The following is a 21,413-nucleotide window of genomic DNA, read 5'->3' as shown; positions in this document are numbered from 1 at the left end:
ACATATTGATATTTTTTTTATGTTTAACTTTTTTTTTTCCAAAACTATGAATTTAGGATTAGTTTTCTGATCAATTAACAACACTAACTAGATTTTTTTTTATCTATACAACAAATTTATGTCTATGAAGCTTTATGTAATCCAATTATGAAAAAACATAAATTCAAATCATCTATATAGAAGGTTAATTAATACTATAAGAACTTATAAAATCTAAATATGTATTTTTCAAAACTACCAAAATATTTAAAAATTCATATAAAATTTAAGAAAATGTTTTGATAATTTGTCTTAAACAAAAGTTTTTAATAATCTCATTGTTGACCAAAAAATTTGTGGAACTTTCGGAAAAAAAAATCTGAATCGTACTATGGTTGTCTGAAATATATATATATATATATATATTTACTCAGTTGTACGTTGTATATGTACTTGTGGTATCTATTCATCACTACTCATAGTAGAATATAAGATTTCATTTACTCTGAAATTTTAGACGGCGCAGCAAACTATTGTGATTTATATTGAGGACCACATATATTTTTTTCCAACACCATTTACATATATGTCCACAGACTGAAATTCATATTTGATTGAATTTATAGGGATTTTTTTCACTTCTCTTATTAGTGTTGATGGGATTATTTTGTTTATCATATGAAGAAGGGTTTTCAATTACGTGAAGAAAATGGTTTGAACACTGGACCGAGCCAATGCATTATTACAAATTAAAAATCAAAAAGGGGTAATTAATGAACACCATTCTAAGCTCTCATTTTTAAGAAATAAGAACTACTTATATTTATTTACATATAAAATCTGTAAAATCTTTGGTTGTATGCGACCCAACATAACCCCATACACAATCACGTGGCCCATGCATGCAGTTATTCAAAAGACTAATCAAAGTACCATATGCCGCACGAATTTTGACGACTACTTCATTTTTTTAGTTTTTTTTTTTTACCTTTCTCATAACTGTATGAACAATAAATCTCATTCATGAAAAAAATCTGAGCTACTGACTAGACTTAGAAGGGAGGAAAGGTCAGGAGGCCACTAAACGATCTGAGCTACTGATAACGATCAAGTTTTAGTTTTAAAATATTTTTGTTTTAAACAATCTAAATTAAAACACAATTTTTTTTGGAGAGAAATAATCGTAAATGACAAAAAATGATTTCTGAATCTTAGGAAAACCTGCAAGCATTTTAAAAAACTTGAGCGGTGATCTACAAAAGAAAAAAAAATGAAAATCTGCAAGCATTTCAAAACCATACTTTCGATATATCAAGTATTTTCACCATGTCAATTTCGAATTCGTTATTGCAGGTGCAGGATATAGGTCCCGATTATTTCTTTGCGTTTATATTGATATATTAGTGAGAATGCATTTAAAATGAAGCCACAATTTTAATCGCATTAAGTAAAATATGGTTGTTGATTGTAATATTAAACGTTTCACGTATGGATGTTTATGCTTCAACTTTGCAAAACATATTTGTGCCAAGAAAATGCTTATATCTCAAAACCGTTTTTTTTTTAATCTTAATATAAACGCAAACGTAAAACGTTATAAGTTTTATTTGAAACAATAGAGATCATAGCCGGTCTCTCTTATTTCAAGTGATCGTTCATGATGATTATGAATCTAAAAAGATTACGCAGCCTTTTTTTCATGCTACTTGCAGAAGTTGAGTCATTGGACACACTGTCCCATTTGATATATTTCACGTGATATTCATGCAGCTTTCAATATATGTACACGTCGATATACCTTAGTGGGCACATACGTTCGCGTTACGTGTACGTTCGTATGCAAATGGATATGCATGTTCGTTATTATTATTTGCCTTTGTCTTTTATATTTTGTGTTAGATTCGAGAAAGAAACCCTAGATTTGTGTCGAATTTTTAGGAGGCATATGGTACTGTATATATTCCTTTATTATTATTATCTTTTGTATGGAATATGCTTTATTTGGCCGGAAAATATCTCTCTTAGATGTATCATTTTTGGACGGCAGAGCTAGCGGATGTCTACAAATATACGAATTCCTTACACTAATATATTTCCAATTATTTCGTAATTTACTGAACTTAAAACAAAAGTTTGATTGCAACGTAGATTAAACATGTATATAAACATCATAATCGTGTTTTCTTTTCTTGACAGACAACTACCATGTTTTTAACCTTGATATATATAAAATCATAGAAACAACAATGTTTTTTTAAATCCGATTCCAATAGTTAATCAGTTTATTTTCTGGTTCACAAAATTGAAATGTTGTGAATCAATTCAAAGTTTTTTTAGTTACAAAAATCAATCACATGAACCATCTTTTTTTTTTTTTTTAATCACCATTCTGCTCACGTTCTTTAAGTGGCAATGTGGCATATATAGTAGAGTTCATCAAAATCTAAGATAATCACAAATAATATATATATACAACTAAAATGTAGTACATAAGAAAATTTAATTGATATTTTCAAAGACAATTTGTTTAATAAGTAATGCAAGCTCAGATTTTATGAATTTTACCAGGTTTTAAAGTTAGCAGATTGTAGTACTGAATCTAGTCCGGATCAATGATCGGGTCATTAGGTTTACCGATACGACCACAGATCCGCATTAGACCGTCCGAGGTTATGGTTAACCTTCGTCAGCAAAATCACAACATCTGGATCATCGTAAATTTGATAATTAACCACTTCACTTCATCAGAAATAAAAGCTGACTCGGAAACCTAAAAAATAAAGAAAAGCCCACTAACTCAAATAATATGGATTACATTGGGCCGAGATAGACGAGCTCATTGACTATACGATCTTCCCTATAAATGTAGGAGGTGTATTCAAACCATAATTTTGGAGAATTTGATAGAATTTAGAAAATTTAGAATTTGATAGATTTTAGAGAAGTTCACATGATTTTCTGTAAAATTCTTTCAAATCCCACATAAAACCATGAGATTTGGATTTCTGTATTTTTAACTAAACAAATCCTCCAGAATCCTCCAGAATCCTAAAAATTATTAAAATCCTAATCCACAAAACTGTTTTGAATAACAGTAGATTTTAAAGTAGATTTTTAAATCATCAGTTCAATAACAAGGGATTTTAATAGATTTTCAAGTAGATTTTTAAATCATCAGTTCAATAACAATGAATTTTAATAAACTTTTTAAAATTCATGATTGAATAACATAGAATTTTAATAGACTTTTTAAAATTCATGATTGAATAACATAAAATTTGTAAATTTCACACAAATCACTTAAAATGTCAAGTTGAATACACCCCTCGTAATCTCCATTATTTTCCCATTTTAGTGAATCATCAAATAAGTCCTAAGTAGAGAGATGATAATGAAGAAAGTTGCAAAAAATAATATATATCACACATCACAGTGTTATGAACTTATGATGCAGCCAAATATGGGGCCTGAAAATGCTCATCACACACCTTTCATGTTCCACATTACGTACTCAAATACATCAAATGTTCCATAGAAACCCTACTATTTAGTGAAGAAACCAAAAGTCTGAGTAGAAGCATTCGACAATAGAAACAAAGTGATTTATCATCTATTATGGCGTTAAGAGAGATGATAATAGATGAGAGTGATGACACAGAGAGCTACAGTGACCAGTCTCTTTGTCTAGATAAAGCCAAGGAGCTTCTTGCTCTCATCAAGCTTCCCACGGGATTGTTGCCACTCAAGGATATGACAGAAGTTGGGTACAACAAAACGAAAGGGTTTGTGTGGATGAGGATGAAAAACAAGATTGATCATACATTCCGTGCAATAGGTCGCAGGGTGTTATATGACACGGAGATAACTGCGTTTGTTGAGGACGGTCGTATGAGGAGACTTACCGGAGTCAAAAGCAAGGAGCTCATGATCTGGGTTCCTGTGAATGATATCTTCATCAGAGAGAAAGATCCTGAGAAGATCACCTTTGCTAATTCCACCGGCCTATCACGAACATTTAAAGTTTCAGCATTCCAATGTGAGGGTTGATAATATCAGAAGAAAAGGGGAGCAACCAATATAGAACAAAACTTGTTCCATATTTAATAAGAGAGAGTGTAACTAAATATCATAAAGATAAGTCCTCTCTTACAGTGAATTGCTTATGGATCGTAAGACTAAATGAACAAGTTAAGATCATGCCTTGATGTATAACCGTTAGTTTCTAATCAACATATTAGAATCGATTCACTGGTTAAATATGGCGGAAGATGTGTGTTATGTTCTTTATCTATAAGCCAATACATTATTTCACCTTAAAAAAAAAAGGAAAGACACGCTAAACCTAAACAATCAGATGGATTAAACAAACAACATGAACGATTGACTATATATCTGAACTACAAACAAATTGAGATGCAAAGATTATATATAAAGAAAGAGATGTAAGCTTCAAAGTTTAAACAGCGTGCACATCCTAGGATTCTAGCTAAAGTAAAAAACATGGAAATCTGCTAAGTGAAATCTATCAACTTAACCAAACAAGACATAATGCATAAGCACCTTTTCCTAAGTTTTTCACATAACCTACGTCAGAAAATACTCACCTCTGGGAAATGTCTATGAAGTGAGACAATGCTTCGCTGAGTAAGGAAGCCAAATCCATAATCAGGGCCTCTCTTGAGAAGAAGGGGATCAAAGAAAGAAACTGCCCGCTAAAGCTCTCAGTCTCTCTGGTGTATCAAGATCCTTGTACCAAAACCACAAAAAATGGAGGCAATTGTATATAATTATGTTGGTGAGTCTAATGTCTCCAACCCATCATCTGCTTCTCTTTTACTTCCATCCTTTGATCTCCAAGCACCAAGAGTCTTGAAATCCCACACAACCTCTGAGATTTCATCCTGAGGCAAGGTTAGACCTTCGCGTTTTATTGACCTATGCAACTCACAGAAGAATTTAGGGTCTTGTAGCCTGATGTACTCCTGCAAAAGTTGCTCATGATTTGGGATCCAATTCCTAGGGAATGGAGTATAATCACATGACGGAATCAAAGACATGCGAGAGAATTGAACTCCTTCTATAGCATCCACAAGTCCCATCCTCAGAAGATCAGAGTATTCAGGTGCAGAATTATTACTACTCTCACTTAATGGATGGCTAAGATCCCGTGAGGCAATGCTGTACACTTTGGCACGAGATTTAAGTCTATACCTAGCAGCGTATAGTTTAGCCAAAGAGCTTCTAATTACATAAGCACAGAACCCAACAGCCTTCTTGCGATTGTCAGCATATTTATACCAATCAGCCATTGTTTCAAGAAACTTATTCATCTGAGAGTTACTATGAGACTGGCTTGAATAAAGCATTGGGTTACACGGTAAAGGCTCAGGATCTTTATCACCTTTAACAAACGCAAGCCGTCTAAACTGGCGGATACATTGTTCTAAACTAGCAGACACAGATAGCAACGTTCCCACACCCTTTTTGCTCACAATGCTGCCTCCACTTCCTGTGTAACGGAGGGTAGGGTATATAACTCTTCGGCAAATTATGTGGTCAAGAAACTGAATACCCCTGCTTATATGTTCAATCTCTAACTTTGAATTATCCAATCTCAAACCGAAAACCTTATCACAAAACTCAATGATTTCCTTCCGAATCTTTACTGCCTCCTCTCTAGGCCCTCTAATGCCAATCAGAAAATGACCCCCATACCTAATATAATCCATTTTCCTAGTTTTCTCCTTCCCACTTGACGGAACAAACTCCGGCCAGGCTGGGTTATGACAGCCATCTTCAATAGACTCCTTCCATATTGAATCGTCTTTACAAGGTCTAAAAAACTCAACTATCTTCGTTTCCATAAAGCGATCCAGCTCATTAAGACATACATTAGCAAGCAAAGGACTCAATATGCCACAATAGCCATAAGAAGGCACCTTTGCAGCTTCCTTAGGAGCAAAACTGTAGAAAGTCCTCAGCCAATAAGGATCCGGTTTAGGCTCATCCTCACTCAGAATCTTCTTCTTCGTCTTGTTTCTCTTTTCACGTTCGATCCTCCTTTTCGTCCCCAATCCATTATCATTACCATTTCTCTCGACAACTCGCTTTAACACTCTCTTATCAGGCAACGTCAAAGAAGATTCAATCAAGCCGAGAACTTTCCTATCCTTGACAACCTTTTGCATACAATTCATCACTACATCTACATCCACATGGTCCAACAGTTCACTAACATCACCCTTCATGAACCACAAGTACCCAGCAAAATTACTTCTGATAGTTCTAATCACAGTATGTGGATTTCTACCTGGTCTAAACCCATGGGACTTACTCGAAAACCTAGCTTCAAAGAAAGGCTCAAGAATCATCAATAAAACCTCATGAACCACCCGATCCTGAAAAATCGGTTCTTCCGACTCAATCATCCTCTTCACCTTCCCTTTCGACATACCCTCTACACCATTCGTCGAGAACTTATCACTAGGACTCCTCACGTGCTGATTCATCTTATCGTTCCACCGGAACTTGCCACCGGAACGAGTCACGGCGTTCTGGAGGGAGAGAAGCGAGCGGAGAGCGTTGGCGTGAATGGCATTGCGCGGCGGGAATGTTCCGGTGACGTGAGCACATGTACGTTGATATGCTAAGACCCATAAATCGAATTTAGAGAGAAACCCAGTGAGGTTGGAAAAAGTAGCAGAAGGAGGAGACGAGAATGATTTGACCCAAAGGGAGAGACAGATATCGACGGGATCTTGCTTGAGTAGTGAATACAGGTCTTGCGTCGACGAAGGTTCCGGTGATTCGGGTTTGCGACGATTTGTGGAGATTGAAAGGGAAGAGATTGGTTTGAGGAAAGAGTTGCAGTGAAAGTGTTCGACGATATTCCTCACCGAAGTTAAAGAATACTTCAGTCTTCTCATTCTCTAACACTCTGAGGCTGAGTAGAGAGGACAACGCGTGAGTTTTAAGTAAATAAATTGTTTTCAGTTCAGCCCCTAGATTTTTCTATTAATACGAATCAAGCACTTAGGTTTTGAGAAAGAACTAATACACCCCTACACAAGCTTAGAGTTAATTGATACGGTGTTGGAAGAAAGAAGAATTGGAAGCTAGTGTTTGTTGGGTCGGTCAATGCTTCTAAAGAAGGTGCCGTAAGATTTCAGAGAAGACTTCTTTCTGCGTTGGCTGTGCCTGTGAAGAGATAGCATCTGATCCCGAGGAAACCTCATCTTATTCTTCGGGTCATTCCCTTCCCGTTTAGATCGGCGGCGGAAAGATTCCGATTCCTAAGTCAATTCTACGAGGATCTGAACAATGTCGAAATCTCTACCATATTCAGTGAAAGATATTCATTACGACAATGCCAAGTTCAGACATCGATCTCCTTTAAAGGTTAGATCTTGATCTCTGTGTGATATGGGTTCTGTCCAAGTTTTTGTTCTTTCTTATTGATTAATACATGTTTTAGATGGATTTGATGTCACTAGTACTTGCTTCTGGTTCGTCTTTTTGGCTTTTACATAAGTTGCTTTTTGTGTCGAAATTGGCCTGGGGGTTGGGGAATACGAAATTACCTGATAACATAGAAGAATTTAGCTTAGCTCTTAGTGTAAAGTCTCTACCTTTAGATAAAAGTATTAGGCTTCTTGGTGTGATACTCCTGAAATAAATTTATTAATAGAGCAATAAAAAGGTATGCTTAGAAGCAGTAAGTGCTATGAATCTAGTAATGGGATGACCCCAAGCTTCTGGTTGTATGTGTTATGAAATTTGATCTAGTTTCTCTCTCTCTCTCTCTCTGTTGCTTTTCTTTTGACATTTGCAGTGTCTCCTTTGTTTTGGATTCTAGGTTCTTTCTCAAAGCTTGCTTACGCTTAACACAAAACGCAACTACGCAAGCTGTAGCACAGGAAAGTTCCTGATATTAATATTGGTCTTTGGACTAGTATGTCTAATGCTGATGAGTAAGAGTCCAAATGAGTCTGCTCTGAATGAAAAAGGAAAGGTCACTTTTGTTGGGGGACTTAGGCTAGGGAGACTTTTGAGAAAGCCACCTAGGCTTCCACCTCGATTATCACCTGATGAAGGACAATTGAAAGGTAGTTCTACTAATGGCTCTACGATTTCAATTTCCGACCCAAAATGGGCAGCCAGACAGCAAAGTGTGAAGGATGCTTTTGACCATGCATGGTCTGGATATAGAAAGTATGCCATGGGTTATGACGAGCTTATGCCTATTAGCCAGAAAGGTGTGGATGGCTTAGGGGGACTGGGTGCCACTGTGGTGGATGCTCTTGACACAGCCATGATAATGGGTCTTGACAATATCGTTTCTGAAGCAGGATCATGGGTTGAGACTTATCTCTTAGAGAGAATCAGTCAAAAGGGTCAAGTTAATTTGTTTGAAACTACAATACGTGTCTTGGGTGGGCTTCTAAGTGCATACCATCTGAGTGGAGGAGAGCAGGGTACGATGAACATGACCCATAATGGACCTAAACCAGCTATCTATTTGAATATTGCAAAGGATTTGGCTGACCGTCTACTTACGGCTTTTACCTCTAGTCCTACTTCAGTTCCCTTTTGCGATGTCATATTACGTGAATCGACCGCTCATCCAGCTCCAGGAGGAGCGAGCAGTACAGCTGAAGCTGCCTCTGTACAGCTTGAATTTAATTACCTCAGTGCTATTTCTGGTGATCCAAAGTATAGTACAGAGGCCATGAAGGTCTTAGCTCATATCAAAACTCTTCCAAATACGGAAGGTCTTGTTCCAATCTACATCAGGTAATTACTTTTTGCTCTTTCCAACTATAAATACCATATGACTAGTGATAATGGTTTCCTTGCTTTCCTGGCCTCTTTTGATCTGACATGTTGTTTCTACTTGGTGCAGCCCTCAAACAGGTGAATTTGTTGGTGAGAATATCAGGTTGGGATCTCGTGGTGATAGCTACTATGAGTATTTAATCAAGGTGTGGCTTCAACAAGGAGCCGAGTTCAACAGTAACTTCACATATTTGCATGATATGTACATCGAGGCAATGAAAGGAGTCAGACATTTACTTGTGCGTAATTCAATTCCAAAAGGTCTCGTCTTTGTAGGGGAGTTACCTTATGGGTCTAAGGGAGAGTTCAGTCCAAAAATGGACCATCTTGTAAGTGTCACTAGCTACATAGTATTACACTATTTTCATTCGCTGAGAGATTTCACGCCGTTTGTTGTTCGTGTCTTTTTGATTCATTCAGTTGTTTTCATTTCTTTAGGTTTGCTTCTTGCCTGGTACTCTTGCTCTAGGTGCTACCAAGGGGCTCACAAAGGAACAAGCCCTGAAGGAAAATCTTTTATCCTTTGAGGACCTAGAAAACTTGAAACTTGCAGAAGATTTAGCGAAAACATGTTTTGAGATGTATGAAGTAACTGCCACTGGCCTTGCTCCAGAAATTGCTTACTTTCACACAAATGTAAGTTTTGCTTGTACCTTAATCCAAAACATAACCTTTGCTTTTTGCATGTCAGCCTTGGTGACTTGGTTTAATTCTTTGTTTATTCTTGGATTCTATTAAGCAGGAGTACTCTGAGGACGGTCTTCAAGGTGGGAATAAGAGTTCAATGTATGAAAATGATATAATTATAAAGCACGCTGATCGACATAATCTACTGCGCCCTGAAACTGTTGAATCACTCTTTGTCCTCTATCGTATCACAAAAGATACAAAGTAGGAAAACTATTCATCCGATTTTCTCTCATCATCTGAGTTCTTGGGGAATATTCTACTTGTAAAGCTAACACATTTTAAAAATTGCAGATACCGAGATCAAGGTTGGCAAATCTTTGAAGCTTTTGAGAAGTACACAAAGGTGAAATCAGGTGGATATACATCATTGGATGATGTAACAGAAGTGCCGCCTCATAGGAGAGATAAGATGGAAACATTTTTCCTTGGTGAAACATTGAAATATTTATACTTGCTTTTTGGAGATGACTCGGTGATACCGTTGGATAAGTTTGTTTTCAACACTGAAGCTCATCCATTGCCAATAAGAAACACCTAAAGGATTAGTTTTGAAGACTGGTCCAGACAATACACACACACACATACACAAATTGAAGAGAGGGTATGGAGGAAGTGATGTATAGTACAGTGCCAATTGGAGAAGAGATTGGTTCGTTGAGGAAAGGAAGTTTCAACTTTCTATGTAAGATAATTATCAGCATCCAATTATATAATTTAAGTGGAAAGTTTTTGTTTGTAATAGTAGGTTTCTTGAGACTAAATATTCTCTTTTCTTTGAGCTCTCACTTGGCAAATTGTAATCAGATACCTTGGAGATGAATTTTTTGTGTTTTTAATACGTTTCATTTGGTCCTTTTAGCTTCTTTCAAATCTGACTCGTAAACCTTGAATTATGAAATTATTTGGTCCTTTGAAGTTTCAACTCTTCGTAACCCTGCAAGGTATTCCATAAAACCAACCCTTGAAATATGAACAAGGACCAGCTTTGAGGTGTGCACAAAATATATTTTTGTAAATCACCAAATTCATCATAACTTGAGAAAGGGCGACAAGATCCTTTATAAGTTACACATTTAAGTTTAGTTGTCAACAAAAAAAAGATTAGAGACACAGAGACATAACCCACAAAACTGAAACCACAAGAACCCTCAGTAACTGAATATGACACCATCGAGACAAGGCCGAGCACAAGGGAAGGGGGTTCAACAAATGTGGTAGCAACTGACTAGCCCAATCAAGCCTTTGCTTTTCCTGCCTGGATTGACTGTAGCCTTTGTTGTAACTTCATTATCTGCAAAAATTTCGTCTCCATGAATTGAAACCAGAGGATGATTCACCACTTTAAGCCAAGCAAGTTAAGAAAAAAGTTTCATTTCCATGGGTCCTCTTGTTCTATCAAAACAGTAAATTCTCAGATGGCGCCACGGCCACTCAACAAAACAGAGGAGAGAACAAAGTTCAGGTATTTTACTTCCAGGGCAGACTTAAACTGACAACGATAAGCCATCTACCAATTACCAAAGTAACTTTTCAGAGCTTAGTAAAGTGAGCATCAATGTTTGGACTAGCAGTGCCTAGCATAACTGGTTTAATGCCCCAATATTTAAGTATATAATGCATGAGAGAGGTCGATGTCTTACCGCTTCTCTCTTGTTGTTTTGTTTTTCTTCCATATCTTGAAGAATTGCATCAAGCCGTTTCCTGCAAAGGATATTAACAATATTCTTGAGGTCACGACCCTATAGCTCAAAACAGTTGATCAACCTTCCTCATAGTTGCTATATAGCTATAAGAGCCAATATATATTTCTACACAAATGCTATACCCGGCTTATCCACATTCTCACAGGTTTACTCGTTCAAAAAGAGACAGAATGATTTTCACTACCTACAGTATATTAGCTACTAATATTCTAATCTTTACCCTAATTAGATAACTTATCAACAGCATTCACTAACTAGTCACTATCACCCTAGGATGAAAGGTTATTTTATTCTTCAACTAGTTTTGCTTCAATCACAGGAAAAAAGAAAGAAACTCACAATTCAGCAGAGATGTACTCAATTCTTTTACGGATATTAGCATTAGCTTCAGCCAAATCCTGCTTCACTAGCACCGGACCAATCAATTTGTAAACGTTTGCATCCTCTTCCAGCAAATCCAACTCCTGTATACACACACACACACCACAAAGGATTAAAGCTGGAAGTATACAGTATGATGAAGCCAAACAAGCCTTCTTTCGAATCCACAAATTAGAGATTTCCACCATTTTAAGTAGCCACAAAACCTAGAGAAAACAGTGAGAACATAATGTTATATACCTTAAGGACGAGCTCATTCTCACCGAGTTGGATCGTATACTTCTTCCTCAGCTGGTGATTCTTCGCGATATCTGGAATATGAATGAACACAATTAAAGTAGGGTTTCCCGCCTCCAGGGAAGAAAACAAATTCACATGGAGAAAGGTGAAAAAAAAGAATATCAGAAACTTGCCTTTTTGAATTTTGCCGAGATCATTGGCCTTGTTTTCTAGGTCTCTCTGCAAATCTCGAACAGCCGTCGATGAACTCATCTTCGTCGCCGTCGTCTTCTCTAATGCCTCACTCGCAGTCGCAGATCCACCAAAGAACAACAAAACGCCGAGTTTTTAAAGTCACCGTGTATTTAGTACGGCTGAAGCCCGTTGGAATTAACTTGGACTTTTTTCGGCCCAACATATCTTTTTGTTTTTTTAATTTTCAGAACAGAGGAAACTAAAAGCGACAATTTACCAACAAAAAAATGTCACTCCCATGCGATGTAACATCATCATCCATGGTAAAACTCTAAACTTTGAAATTCATTATTGGATTCGAGATATATGTATGTGGAGCAATTCGTTTACAGAAGCTCATTTTCAGTGGACTGTAAGACTTCAAAATCAAGTAGCAGAGGGACTTGCAAAAGCCAACCTTGATCAGGATCAATTTTTATGTATCTTTTTTACTTTCCTCATATGATAACAAACATTATCCATGCTTGACTATTGTGACAATTTCAAATTATTAAGTCAATATAATCGACCTTCAACAAAAATATCATTATTAAACTGTAAAATACATATTTACTTCGGATCACCCGTCTTCTCTATAAACTCTAATAAAATCATAATGATAAAAATGGTAAAAAAATTGTAGCGGTTAGACGTGAAAATAAACAAGCTAAAGTTATCTGATAAGCTAACCAAAGATTTTCTTAGCCTTAATTCGTGTAAACGATGAATCTGTTTTCTATCAATTTTTTGTTTTAATTTTTTTTATAGCAATCTTGATTACTAAAATTGCTATTTTCATTAATAAAAAAAAGTTTGCTAGTGTTTCAATATTATGATAGATTTTCGAGACAAATTTAATAAAACGTTCACAACAAAAATATGTGAAGAAACAATTCGGACACTTTAGGATGTCATTTGTATAGAATTAGCTCTCCATTTTGTCTGTGTCAGCAAATAGAATTAGTTAAAATCTTCTAAATACCTTAAATATCTATTAATAATAATTCACTCCACAGCCTAAAAGAAATACAGTTTTACCAAAAAAGCACACACACACAACTCTTTAATTTTCCTGCCTTTTGTACGTGAATCTACAATAGTGAAAAGGTGAAGATTATTAAAGAGACATTTTTTTTTTGTTTGTTGTCAAACTAATAATTCACTCCATGACCTAAAAAGAAATAGAGTTGGATCAAAAGTAAAAAAGCAGCCACTTTAATCTCACCTCTAACACACAGATCCAATAAGGGGAAAGAAAGAAAAAGAGAGCATAGGTATAAAATTTATTCCATCGTGGCTAATCTGATTATGAGAATTAAATATGTTTTGATTAAATTAGCAATGAAACGAGTGAAGGAAAGAAACATTTCTTACCCTATTCTTTTACTTTATTTTTTGTTATGCGTGCATGGAGTTTTGTCTAAATATCTGTAAACAGCTTTAAATATAGTGGAAATTAAATGTGAAATTAGAAAATAATTGAGAAAAAAAAGAAAAAAAAAAAGAGACAACGAGTGCGGAATCTTGGATAAAAGGACACTACCCTTCCCTGTCTTTGCTCGCTGCCCGAAAAGAACATACAGAAAAAACACTTTCACATTTCACACTTACAGAGAGAGAGAGAGAAAGAAGAGAGCATTAGGTAGTAGTGAGGAAGAAGAAGGAGAAAATAATGGCTATCAACTCCATTTCTGGGTGCAGATGGGGTTCCATTTTCATGTTTTTGTTTAGTCTCTCCATCGCCGTCTTAGTCGCCGTCGCCGAAGACAAGGCTCCCCTTGTCGAAGATGGTACGCTTTTCCCTTACTCCTTCTTTGTGGTTTTTTTTTGTTGAATCCTCAATGCCATCTATAAATCTTGGCTTCTTAAGATTCGATTTCTTGAATCTCTTTCGCTCTGTTCCAAGAACAGAGGACCAATAGAGATTTACTTTCATAATATTGATTTTTTTGGAAGAAAAAAAAATATTGAATGAACACTGAGTTATATAACATTTGTCTGGATTTAGAGAGTTTAGGTTTTAGGGGGTTTCCTCCAATTATTTACTTCACTGTTCTGTTGCTTAGCTTTAGAATCTAAGATAAATATGCTTCTTTACTAATTAAGATTAGGAGTCAAATAGTAAGAACTTACAGTTAGTACTTAGTAGTATAAGCTGTACACAAGTTTCAGTCTATGTAGAAGATAAATAATGCTAATCAATATCAATCCAGTAAAATATTTGATTTAGCTATAAGTTCTCTCTCATATTTAGAGGTAATTTGTCAAATTCAATTTAATGCCCCACAATAGAAAAAAAAATGTAAGTCTCGGGGGTTTATTTGTCAGTTAAGTATAAAGTATCTTATTCGTGCTTTCGGCGGCGGCAAAATTAGAATGGAAGCCCTTGAGCTTACAAGTTACAACTCCATTTACAGTTTAAACTTTAAACAAGCATGGTAGCAACTATTTTATTTTCTCTATGTTAATTTTATCTTTTAAGATCTTAATAGTCAATAATAAAAATAATTCAGGTAGAAGGATTCCCGCGAAATAAATTGGTGATTTTTGGGTTAGTCTTACCGTCGTAGACTCGTAATATTATGAAAACGACAAAGAGTACATGATAAGACGACATACAAGTGTTCGAAAACTTCTTTGTTTTTTCAACGTCTTTCAATTTTCAACACGCTTTCGTTTTTTTTTCTTCTTTCCACCGAAAATACATTTGTCTCTACTTCCCCCCCTACTATAAGGGGCATTTGTAAGGTGTAAATTGGGACTGTAGAGTGTAGAGTTTAGCTAGTAGGAAGGTATGGTCCATATATATAAGACGTTACCCGCGTGTCTCCTACTTATTTTTGTTTATTTTTCATCATGTTACTATCAATTAAAATTAAAGTGTTATGTCGAATCAACAACAACTTATCTGTTTGTCTGAGACAAGACAAAGAAATGTCTCTTTTCACACAGCTAGCCTTCTAACAACACTAACGTGATAATTTGGCGTTTCCTAATATTTTGTCTATCCAAAAAATCCTAATGTAAATTTGTTTTTTTTTTTTTTACTTACAGGTTTGGTAATAAACGGTGACTTCGAAACATCACCGTCAAATGGTTTCCCAGACGACGGAGTAACCGACGGACTATCCCAGATTCCGGGCTGGAAATTAAACGGAACGGTGGAGCTAATTAATTCCGGTCAAAAACAAGGAGGAATGATCCTGATCGTCCCACAAGGCAGACACGCCGTCCGATTAGGCAACGACGCAGAGATCAGCCAAGATCTAACGGTTGAGAAAGGTTTTGTCTACTCGGTCACGTTCAGCGCTGCACGCACGTGCGCGCAACTCGAGTCAATTAATGTGTCGGTAGCGTCTGTGAACGCAGACGCGGACGATATGGTCGCGTCGCGGAACGTGGATTTGCAAACGCTTTATAACGTTCAGGGTTGGGATCCTTACGCGTGGGCGTTTGAAGCTGAAGAGGATCACGTACGTTTGGTTTTTAAGAACCCTGGTATGGAAGATGACCCGACTTGTGGTCCAATCATCGATGACATTGCTATTAAGAAGCTCTTTACTCCTGATAAACCCAAAGGTTACAACATCAACAACCCTGAGTTTCTCTATTTTTCTATTTTCCACCCCAAAGTTCTGAAATTTGAAATTTTGACCCTTTTTAAAACCATTTTGAAGATAACGCGGTGATTAATGGAGATTTCGAAGAAGGTCCATGGATGTTTAGGAACACGTCACTTGGTGTACTACTACCGACAAACCTCGACGAAGAGATATCTTCTCTTCCGGGTTGGACTGTTGAATCGAACCGGGCGGTCTGGTTTGTTGACTCTGATCACTTCTCGGTTCCAGGTGGTAAACGAGCCGTCGAGCTTCTCTCGGGCAAAGAAGGCATTATTTCTCAAATGGTCGAAACCAAAGCAGATAAGCCGTACTTATTATCATTCTCGCTCGGCCACGCTGGTGATAAATGCAAGGAGCCGTTGGCTATAATGGCGTTCGCAGGCGATCAGGCGCAGAACTATCATTACATTGCTCAAGCGAACTCGAGTTTCGAAAAGGTTGGTTTGAATTTCACGGCAAAGGCTGATCGAACCAGAGTTGCGTTCTACAGTGTTTATTACAATACGAGGACTGATGATATGAGCTCCTTGTGTGGACCTGTGATCGATGACGTTATAGTTTGGTTCTCCGGGTCGAAGAGAGTCGGAGCTGGGTTTGGATTCTGGGTTTCGGTTTTGGTTCTTCTAGCTATCGGTTTGTTTTAGATTTAGCTGTTCCGGTTTTATTCTAGTGTACCAAAAAAATGGTATTGCAAAAAACCAAGAATTCTGTATGGTTTATTTATTAAGGTTAAAGCAATTTCGAAGGTATTTTAATCGTTTTAAATGTAAAAGCATGTTCGAATGTAGTACGAGAGATTGTACTAAAATGTTTTTACGTTTTCGAGTATTTATAGATAAAATCTACAGACTATCACTAAAATTTTAGAAAATTTACCAACGTCAACTCAAAACCAAACCGGAGTATACATATTTCGGTTTGGTTTGGTACGAAATTCTACGAATTAATAGGTTTTTTTTATAAATTTGTACACTCCTATAAAACGGCGTTCGTCGCATTTGTACTAAAAATCTGAACTTTTTTTTTTCACCATTGCTTCTTTCTCCGCCGCCATCGTCGTCTCCGATTCCCATAAGCAATTCTTTTATTACTGGAGGTTTCATTAGTAGATACACTTTTTTTTTTGTTTGCCATTCTTTGCTTCCTTGATTAAATCAGATTTTAGGATTGGATCTATGATTTAGACTTTTAGAGTAATAGGGATTGGAGTTGGGGTTTAATTTAATGTTTTTTTTTCTAATAATTCTGGGAATAGTAGATGATGAAGATGAGGAGATATAGCAGGTACTTAAGACCAGTCTGATTGTCCTTGGAATGTTTCTTGGTGCAGCTTTAAACTAACGTTTAGGCTATGCCAGAATCTTCCGGATACTCAGTCTGAATGACTTTGCAAATCAGCTTCTTTCTGATTCATTCATCTTCTTGTTCTTTTTTTTTTTTTTTTTTTTTTTAATTGAGAAATCTCATTTTTGTATTTGGGAAAAACAAAAAAAAAAAAGATTTCTTCATTGTTATGAGTTATGAGGTAGCATCCTGTTTCAGGTTTGATATGTTCTTCGCTCAACTTTATTTTTAGCAGGCAGTGCTTTTTGGATTGATTCAGATTTGATTTTTTTTTCTTAAGTCGAAGATCACTTTAGTGTTTGTTCTTTAGGTGTCGAAATACTTCTTTGTATAGAGGAATCAACCGAAGTTGGATCTTCATGTTAATGGTAAAACCTTTGTGAACGGAATTGTCAAAACTAATGTTAACGAAGTTATTGAACCAGTTCACTAATAAGTAAAAGAGCAAATCATCGTTTTCATCTCATTTGATAAAAGATAATATTTGTAAAGGATGCCAAACAAATATGACTATATGATTTTGAATTTTGCTATTGGTTTGTCCTCATTTGGGCACAACTTTTGTATATTAAAGACAAGGGAATTGTTGTTATTCATAGATGATTCAAGAAACATATGTTTTGAAGCACCACATTTGTTTTTCAAACATATGTTACAAAGTTGTAACTTTGCAACCAGAAAAATACAGGATACTCTCTCTCTCTCTATTCTCACTCACGTTCGGTCAGAAGAAATAGCAAGTGTTAAAAGGCTTTTTAGTGAGCCCATATTGAGAAAAATCGAAATTCGGGTGACCCGGTTTAATATCCGGATCGCGAATCGGGTCAACAATACCGTGTCATTTGACTCTCCGTCTCTCCCTTTCCCTCGTCTCTACGTCGGTCGAGTCTCCTTCTTCTATTCGTCTTCCCATCGCCGATAGATTCGCCGTTACTCATCGGTAAACGCAGCGGAGGAGCTAGATTATTCTCTCTATTCTCTGTGTCAAACCGGTGTGGAAGCGAATTTTCTTATTAATTAATCTGATCTGTATCAAACATGGACGAAGAGGCAGCAAAACCTAGAGACTCCACCGTGAATCAGCAGCAGCAGCAACAATACTATTACGGAACGTTTCAAGGCGTTGCAAATTATCCTACTCCGACTCCTCCACCGCAATTTCTACCGCCGTCGCAGCAACCGATTGCTACGTTTCCTCGACATGCTTATCAGAATTTCCAAGGTTTTTAACATCTCTCTTCGTTTGATTTTGTTGCTATGTGCTTTTTTTTAGGGTATTTTGTTTGTTATGTGATCGTTTCGTGTTTGAATTGATTAGGTCCTCCTGGTGGTGGTTTTGTGAATTATGCTCAAGGTTTCCCAGTTGTTCCTGGTAAGTTCAATGTCTTTACCCTCAATTTTGGAGACAAAATCTTATCTTTGTTATATGAAGTTGTAATCTTTAAGTGAATTTGTTTGGATTATGATCAGATAATGAGTAATTTGATTATGGGTTTTTGTTGTTTTAGATTATACAGTGGTTGAGGTGAGACCTATGATGAGAGAGCATGACCTTCCTTGCTGTGGCTTGGGCATGGGATGGTTTCTGTAAGTTTTTCTTTTTCTTACTTTCCTTTTCATTTTGATTGATTTATACATTGTCTCGCAATACGAATTCCCGCCAAATTCATTTGGTTCTTCTGGTTGTTTATTTTCCCATTTATGTTCTGATCAAAAACACAAAAGCTTAGGTTTTGTGGATTTTGGAAATTGGGTTTATGGCATGTAGGTTTTAGAATGCTATCACAAATATCGTGTTTTGGCAGTGTTAAGTCACAGTTCGTTGTGGAACTTGCCCTAGATTCAAGAACAGGCTCTCTTTAATTTCGATCCCGACTCTGATTGATTTGATTGCATATCTCTTCTACTTAACCTTTTGAACTCTAGTCATTGTGGATATTTTTCTTTTTGGAAAACATCTTTGTACTGAACCAATATAGAAATGTCTGTGGAAAAACTTCTTGTGGCTTGCTTGTCTCCAATCCACTAATGTAAAGATATAGAAGAGCACCGAGATAGCTATTAATCGAGAAATGGATGTGTTGATCATGCGTACTCCTCCTGAAGCGTTGGTACAAGAGAAACCTGGCTTATATGATTCTGTTGTTTCTCACTAACAAGAGAAAGCTGAAAGCATACATCTTATGACTTGAAACTTGTTCTAGATGCTAATTTAAAGGTTTTTTTTTTTGGTCTATGGTCTTAGGTTTATCATGGGCTTCTTGTTCGGTGGGATCCCTTGGTACCTCGGTGCTTTTATTATTCTAGTCACATCTGTTGATCATCGCGAGAAGGCTGGTTACGTAGCCTGCTCAGTCGCAGTGAGTTACTCTCTCTGTCTCTTTCATTACATTGTATACATTATCATAGTGTCTCATACATCTTCGTTTTTCCTTTTTTGGTCTGAAATCATCCAGTCTGTTGTGTATATGATCGCCGTCATGCTCGGGATGGCTGGGGATGTTAACATCTGGTGAAGCTACTCCCCAAAACTGAACTCACATCATGTATATATTATCTACATGTACACACGAAAATGTAGATATGTATCATTAGGCCAGTTATCTGAAGATTTAATGATTTACAGAAGTAAACATTTTGTAACGCTGTGTCGAACTTATATATTGCTCAAATACGTATGTTGTTGATTCCCTTGGTTCTTCATGTAATATATATTATGTGGTCTGCTTTGACGATTGCTTTGCTACAATATAAAAGTTCCCATGAATCTGAACTCCTTTCAAAGTCTGTTGGTTTGAAATTTGTAAAAATTAGAAAAAAAAAAAAACTCAGTAAAATTAATAAATTATTTTGGAGGAGTACAGAATTTGACCATATGGGGTGTGAAATTAAACAAGCCCAATGGGCTTTAGGATCTGGTAAGAAAGTGTGAGATTAGGGTTTTAAATTCACCATCTCTAAAAACTAGGTCACATATATAAAAGCTGCAAGGAAGAGTGTTTCGCGTCTTCTGGAGGATTCAATCATCGGCGGAGAACGAAAATGGGAGTTTTCAGGGTAATGCCTCGTTGAGTTCTTGCGATTTATAGCGCATTTGGTATTCTTAAGATTCGGCGTAATCTGATCGGAATTTTTGTTATTTGGCAGCTTCACCAGTACCAGGTTGTCGGAAGAGCACTCCCGACGGAGAAGGATGAGCAACCTAAGATTTATAGGATGAAGCTCTGGGCTACGAACGAGGTTCTTGCCAAGTCCAAGTTCTGGTTCGTATAATAATATTTACATATCCATTCTTGATGTCAGGATTAAAATGTATTTAAATCATTGATTGAAGAATTGTTTCTGAATGTGTTTGGATGATTTAGGTACTTCTTGAGGAGGCAAAAGAAGGTGAAGAAGAGCAATGGACAGATGCTAGCCATCAACGAGGTTATACTTCGTTTTCTCTATTCTTTGATATGTGAATTATGGTGTAAGGATCTATATTGATTTGCGTTTGGTATTGATTGTTGTTGATATGCTCTCAGTGACATTGAACATTTCTTTACATTTTTGTTCATCTGTGTTTATTTTCTTGTTTAGAGTTTAGTTTATTATCATGATTTGTTTCAATCAACTGATCCCATTGATTGTGTTTTATATATTCATCTGAAATTATATTCAAAGCATGTTTTATAAGTTTGTTTTAGAATTGATGGTGTGAAGTGTTTGGTGATTTTGACATTCTGTAATCGAAGTACCATCTACATGTTGATATGTCATTCCTTTTAGGGTGTACTATGTTTGGCTACTCCATTTGTTTCTATGATCGTCTGCTGATGCATTAGAAAACTTTATTGTTGTGACAGATCTTTGAGAAGAACCCAACAACGATCAAGAACTTTGGAATCTGGCTGAGATACCAGAGTCGTACAGGTTACCATAACATGTACAAAGAGTTCCGTGACACAACTTTGAACGGAGCAGTGGAGCAAATGTACACCGAGATGGCATCAAGGCACAGAGTCAGGTTCCCTTGCATTCAGATCATCAAGACAGCTACAGTCCCAGCCAACCTCTGCAAGAGAGAGAGCACTAAACAGTTTCACAACAGCAAGATCAAGTTCCCCTTGGTCTTCAGGAAGGTTAGACCTCCCACCAGAAAGCTCAAGACCACCTACAAGGCCTCCAGGCCTAACTTGTTCATGTAGAATCTCTATCTCTCTCTCTCTCTCTCACTTTTATCATAAGGTAATTTGACTATTTCATACTTTTTTCGAGGGATCAAAGTTGCTGGTTTTGTCTTTTTAAAATTTTGAGTGTAGAAGAATCTTTGAAGTATTATTATGCATTATCTTGGTTTTGATTCTGGATTTTCTTGTTTATCTTTACTAGTTTGCACTCTTGAGACTCTAAAGAATTCAAA

At 36.5% G+C, this 21,413-nt stretch overlaps 6 protein-coding genes and 1 pseudogene across 6 annotated transcripts; 5 read left to right on the top strand and 2 right to left on the bottom strand.

Annotated features, from left to right (window-relative positions):
- Positions 3,414 to 4,554, top strand: LOC104777031 (annotated as a pseudogene).
- On the bottom strand, positions 3,607 to 6,913 carry LOC109132266 (uncharacterized mitochondrial protein ymf11-like). The gene is made up of 2 exons (XM_019243731.1): positions 4,584 to 6,913; positions 3,607 to 3,981 (listed from the first exon to the last, which is right to left on the bottom strand). Exon 1 carries the CDS (start codon positions 6,903 to 6,905, stop codon positions 4,767 to 4,769), a length of 2,139 nt encoding a protein of 712 aa, XP_019099276.1. The 5' UTR covers positions 6,906 to 6,913; the 3' UTR covers positions 3,607 to 3,981; positions 4,584 to 4,766.
- LOC104777030 (mannosyl-oligosaccharide 1,2-alpha-mannosidase MNS3) lies at positions 7,074 to 10,359 on the top strand. The gene is made up of 6 exons (XM_010501218.2): positions 7,074 to 7,377; positions 7,835 to 8,772; positions 8,882 to 9,143; positions 9,253 to 9,450; positions 9,557 to 9,705; positions 9,796 to 10,359. Exons 1-6 carry the CDS (start codon positions 7,300 to 7,302, stop codon positions 10,040 to 10,042), a joined length of 1,872 nt encoding a protein of 623 aa, XP_010499520.1. The 5' UTR covers positions 7,074 to 7,299; the 3' UTR covers positions 10,043 to 10,359.
- On the bottom strand, positions 10,509 to 12,152 carry LOC104777029 (prefoldin subunit 6). Its single transcript, XM_010501217.2, has 5 exons — positions 12,002 to 12,152; positions 11,829 to 11,899; positions 11,547 to 11,671; positions 11,145 to 11,205; positions 10,509 to 10,795 (listed from the first exon to the last, which is right to left on the bottom strand). Exons 1-5 carry the CDS (start codon positions 12,078 to 12,080, stop codon positions 10,739 to 10,741), a joined length of 393 nt encoding a protein of 130 aa, XP_010499519.1. The 5' UTR covers positions 12,081 to 12,152; the 3' UTR covers positions 10,509 to 10,738.
- Positions 13,566 to 16,429, top strand: LOC104777028. Its single transcript, XM_010501215.2, has 3 exons — positions 13,566 to 13,831; positions 15,096 to 15,620; positions 15,719 to 16,429. The coding sequence occupies exons 1-3, from the start codon at positions 13,714 to 13,716 to the stop codon at positions 16,306 to 16,308; spliced, it is 1,233 nt and encodes a 410-aa protein (XP_010499517.1). The 5' UTR covers positions 13,566 to 13,713; the 3' UTR covers positions 16,309 to 16,429.
- LOC104777027 (60S ribosomal protein L18a-like protein) lies at positions 17,824 to 19,775 on the top strand. The gene is made up of 5 exons (XM_010501214.2): positions 17,824 to 18,230; positions 18,327 to 18,380; positions 18,517 to 18,595; positions 19,254 to 19,368; positions 19,465 to 19,775. Exons 1-5 carry the CDS (start codon positions 18,047 to 18,049, stop codon positions 19,522 to 19,524), a joined length of 492 nt encoding a protein of 163 aa, XP_010499516.1. The 5' UTR covers positions 17,824 to 18,046; the 3' UTR covers positions 19,525 to 19,775.
- Positions 19,954 to 21,364, top strand: LOC104777026 (60S ribosomal protein L18a-1). The gene is made up of 4 exons (XM_010501213.1): positions 19,954 to 20,065; positions 20,156 to 20,271; positions 20,374 to 20,437; positions 20,857 to 21,364. Exons 1-4 carry the CDS (start codon positions 20,051 to 20,053, stop codon positions 21,196 to 21,198), a joined length of 537 nt encoding a protein of 178 aa, XP_010499515.1. The 5' UTR covers positions 19,954 to 20,050; the 3' UTR covers positions 21,199 to 21,364.

Source organism: Camelina sativa, chromosome 3 (assembly GCF_000633955.1).
Source record: "Camelina sativa cultivar DH55 chromosome 3, Cs, whole genome shotgun sequence".
NCBI classification, from domain to species: Eukaryota; Viridiplantae; Streptophyta; class Magnoliopsida; order Brassicales; family Brassicaceae; genus Camelina; species Camelina sativa.
Note: the sequence above shows the minus strand (reverse complement) of the source record. Positions and strands in the feature narration are given on the sequence as shown.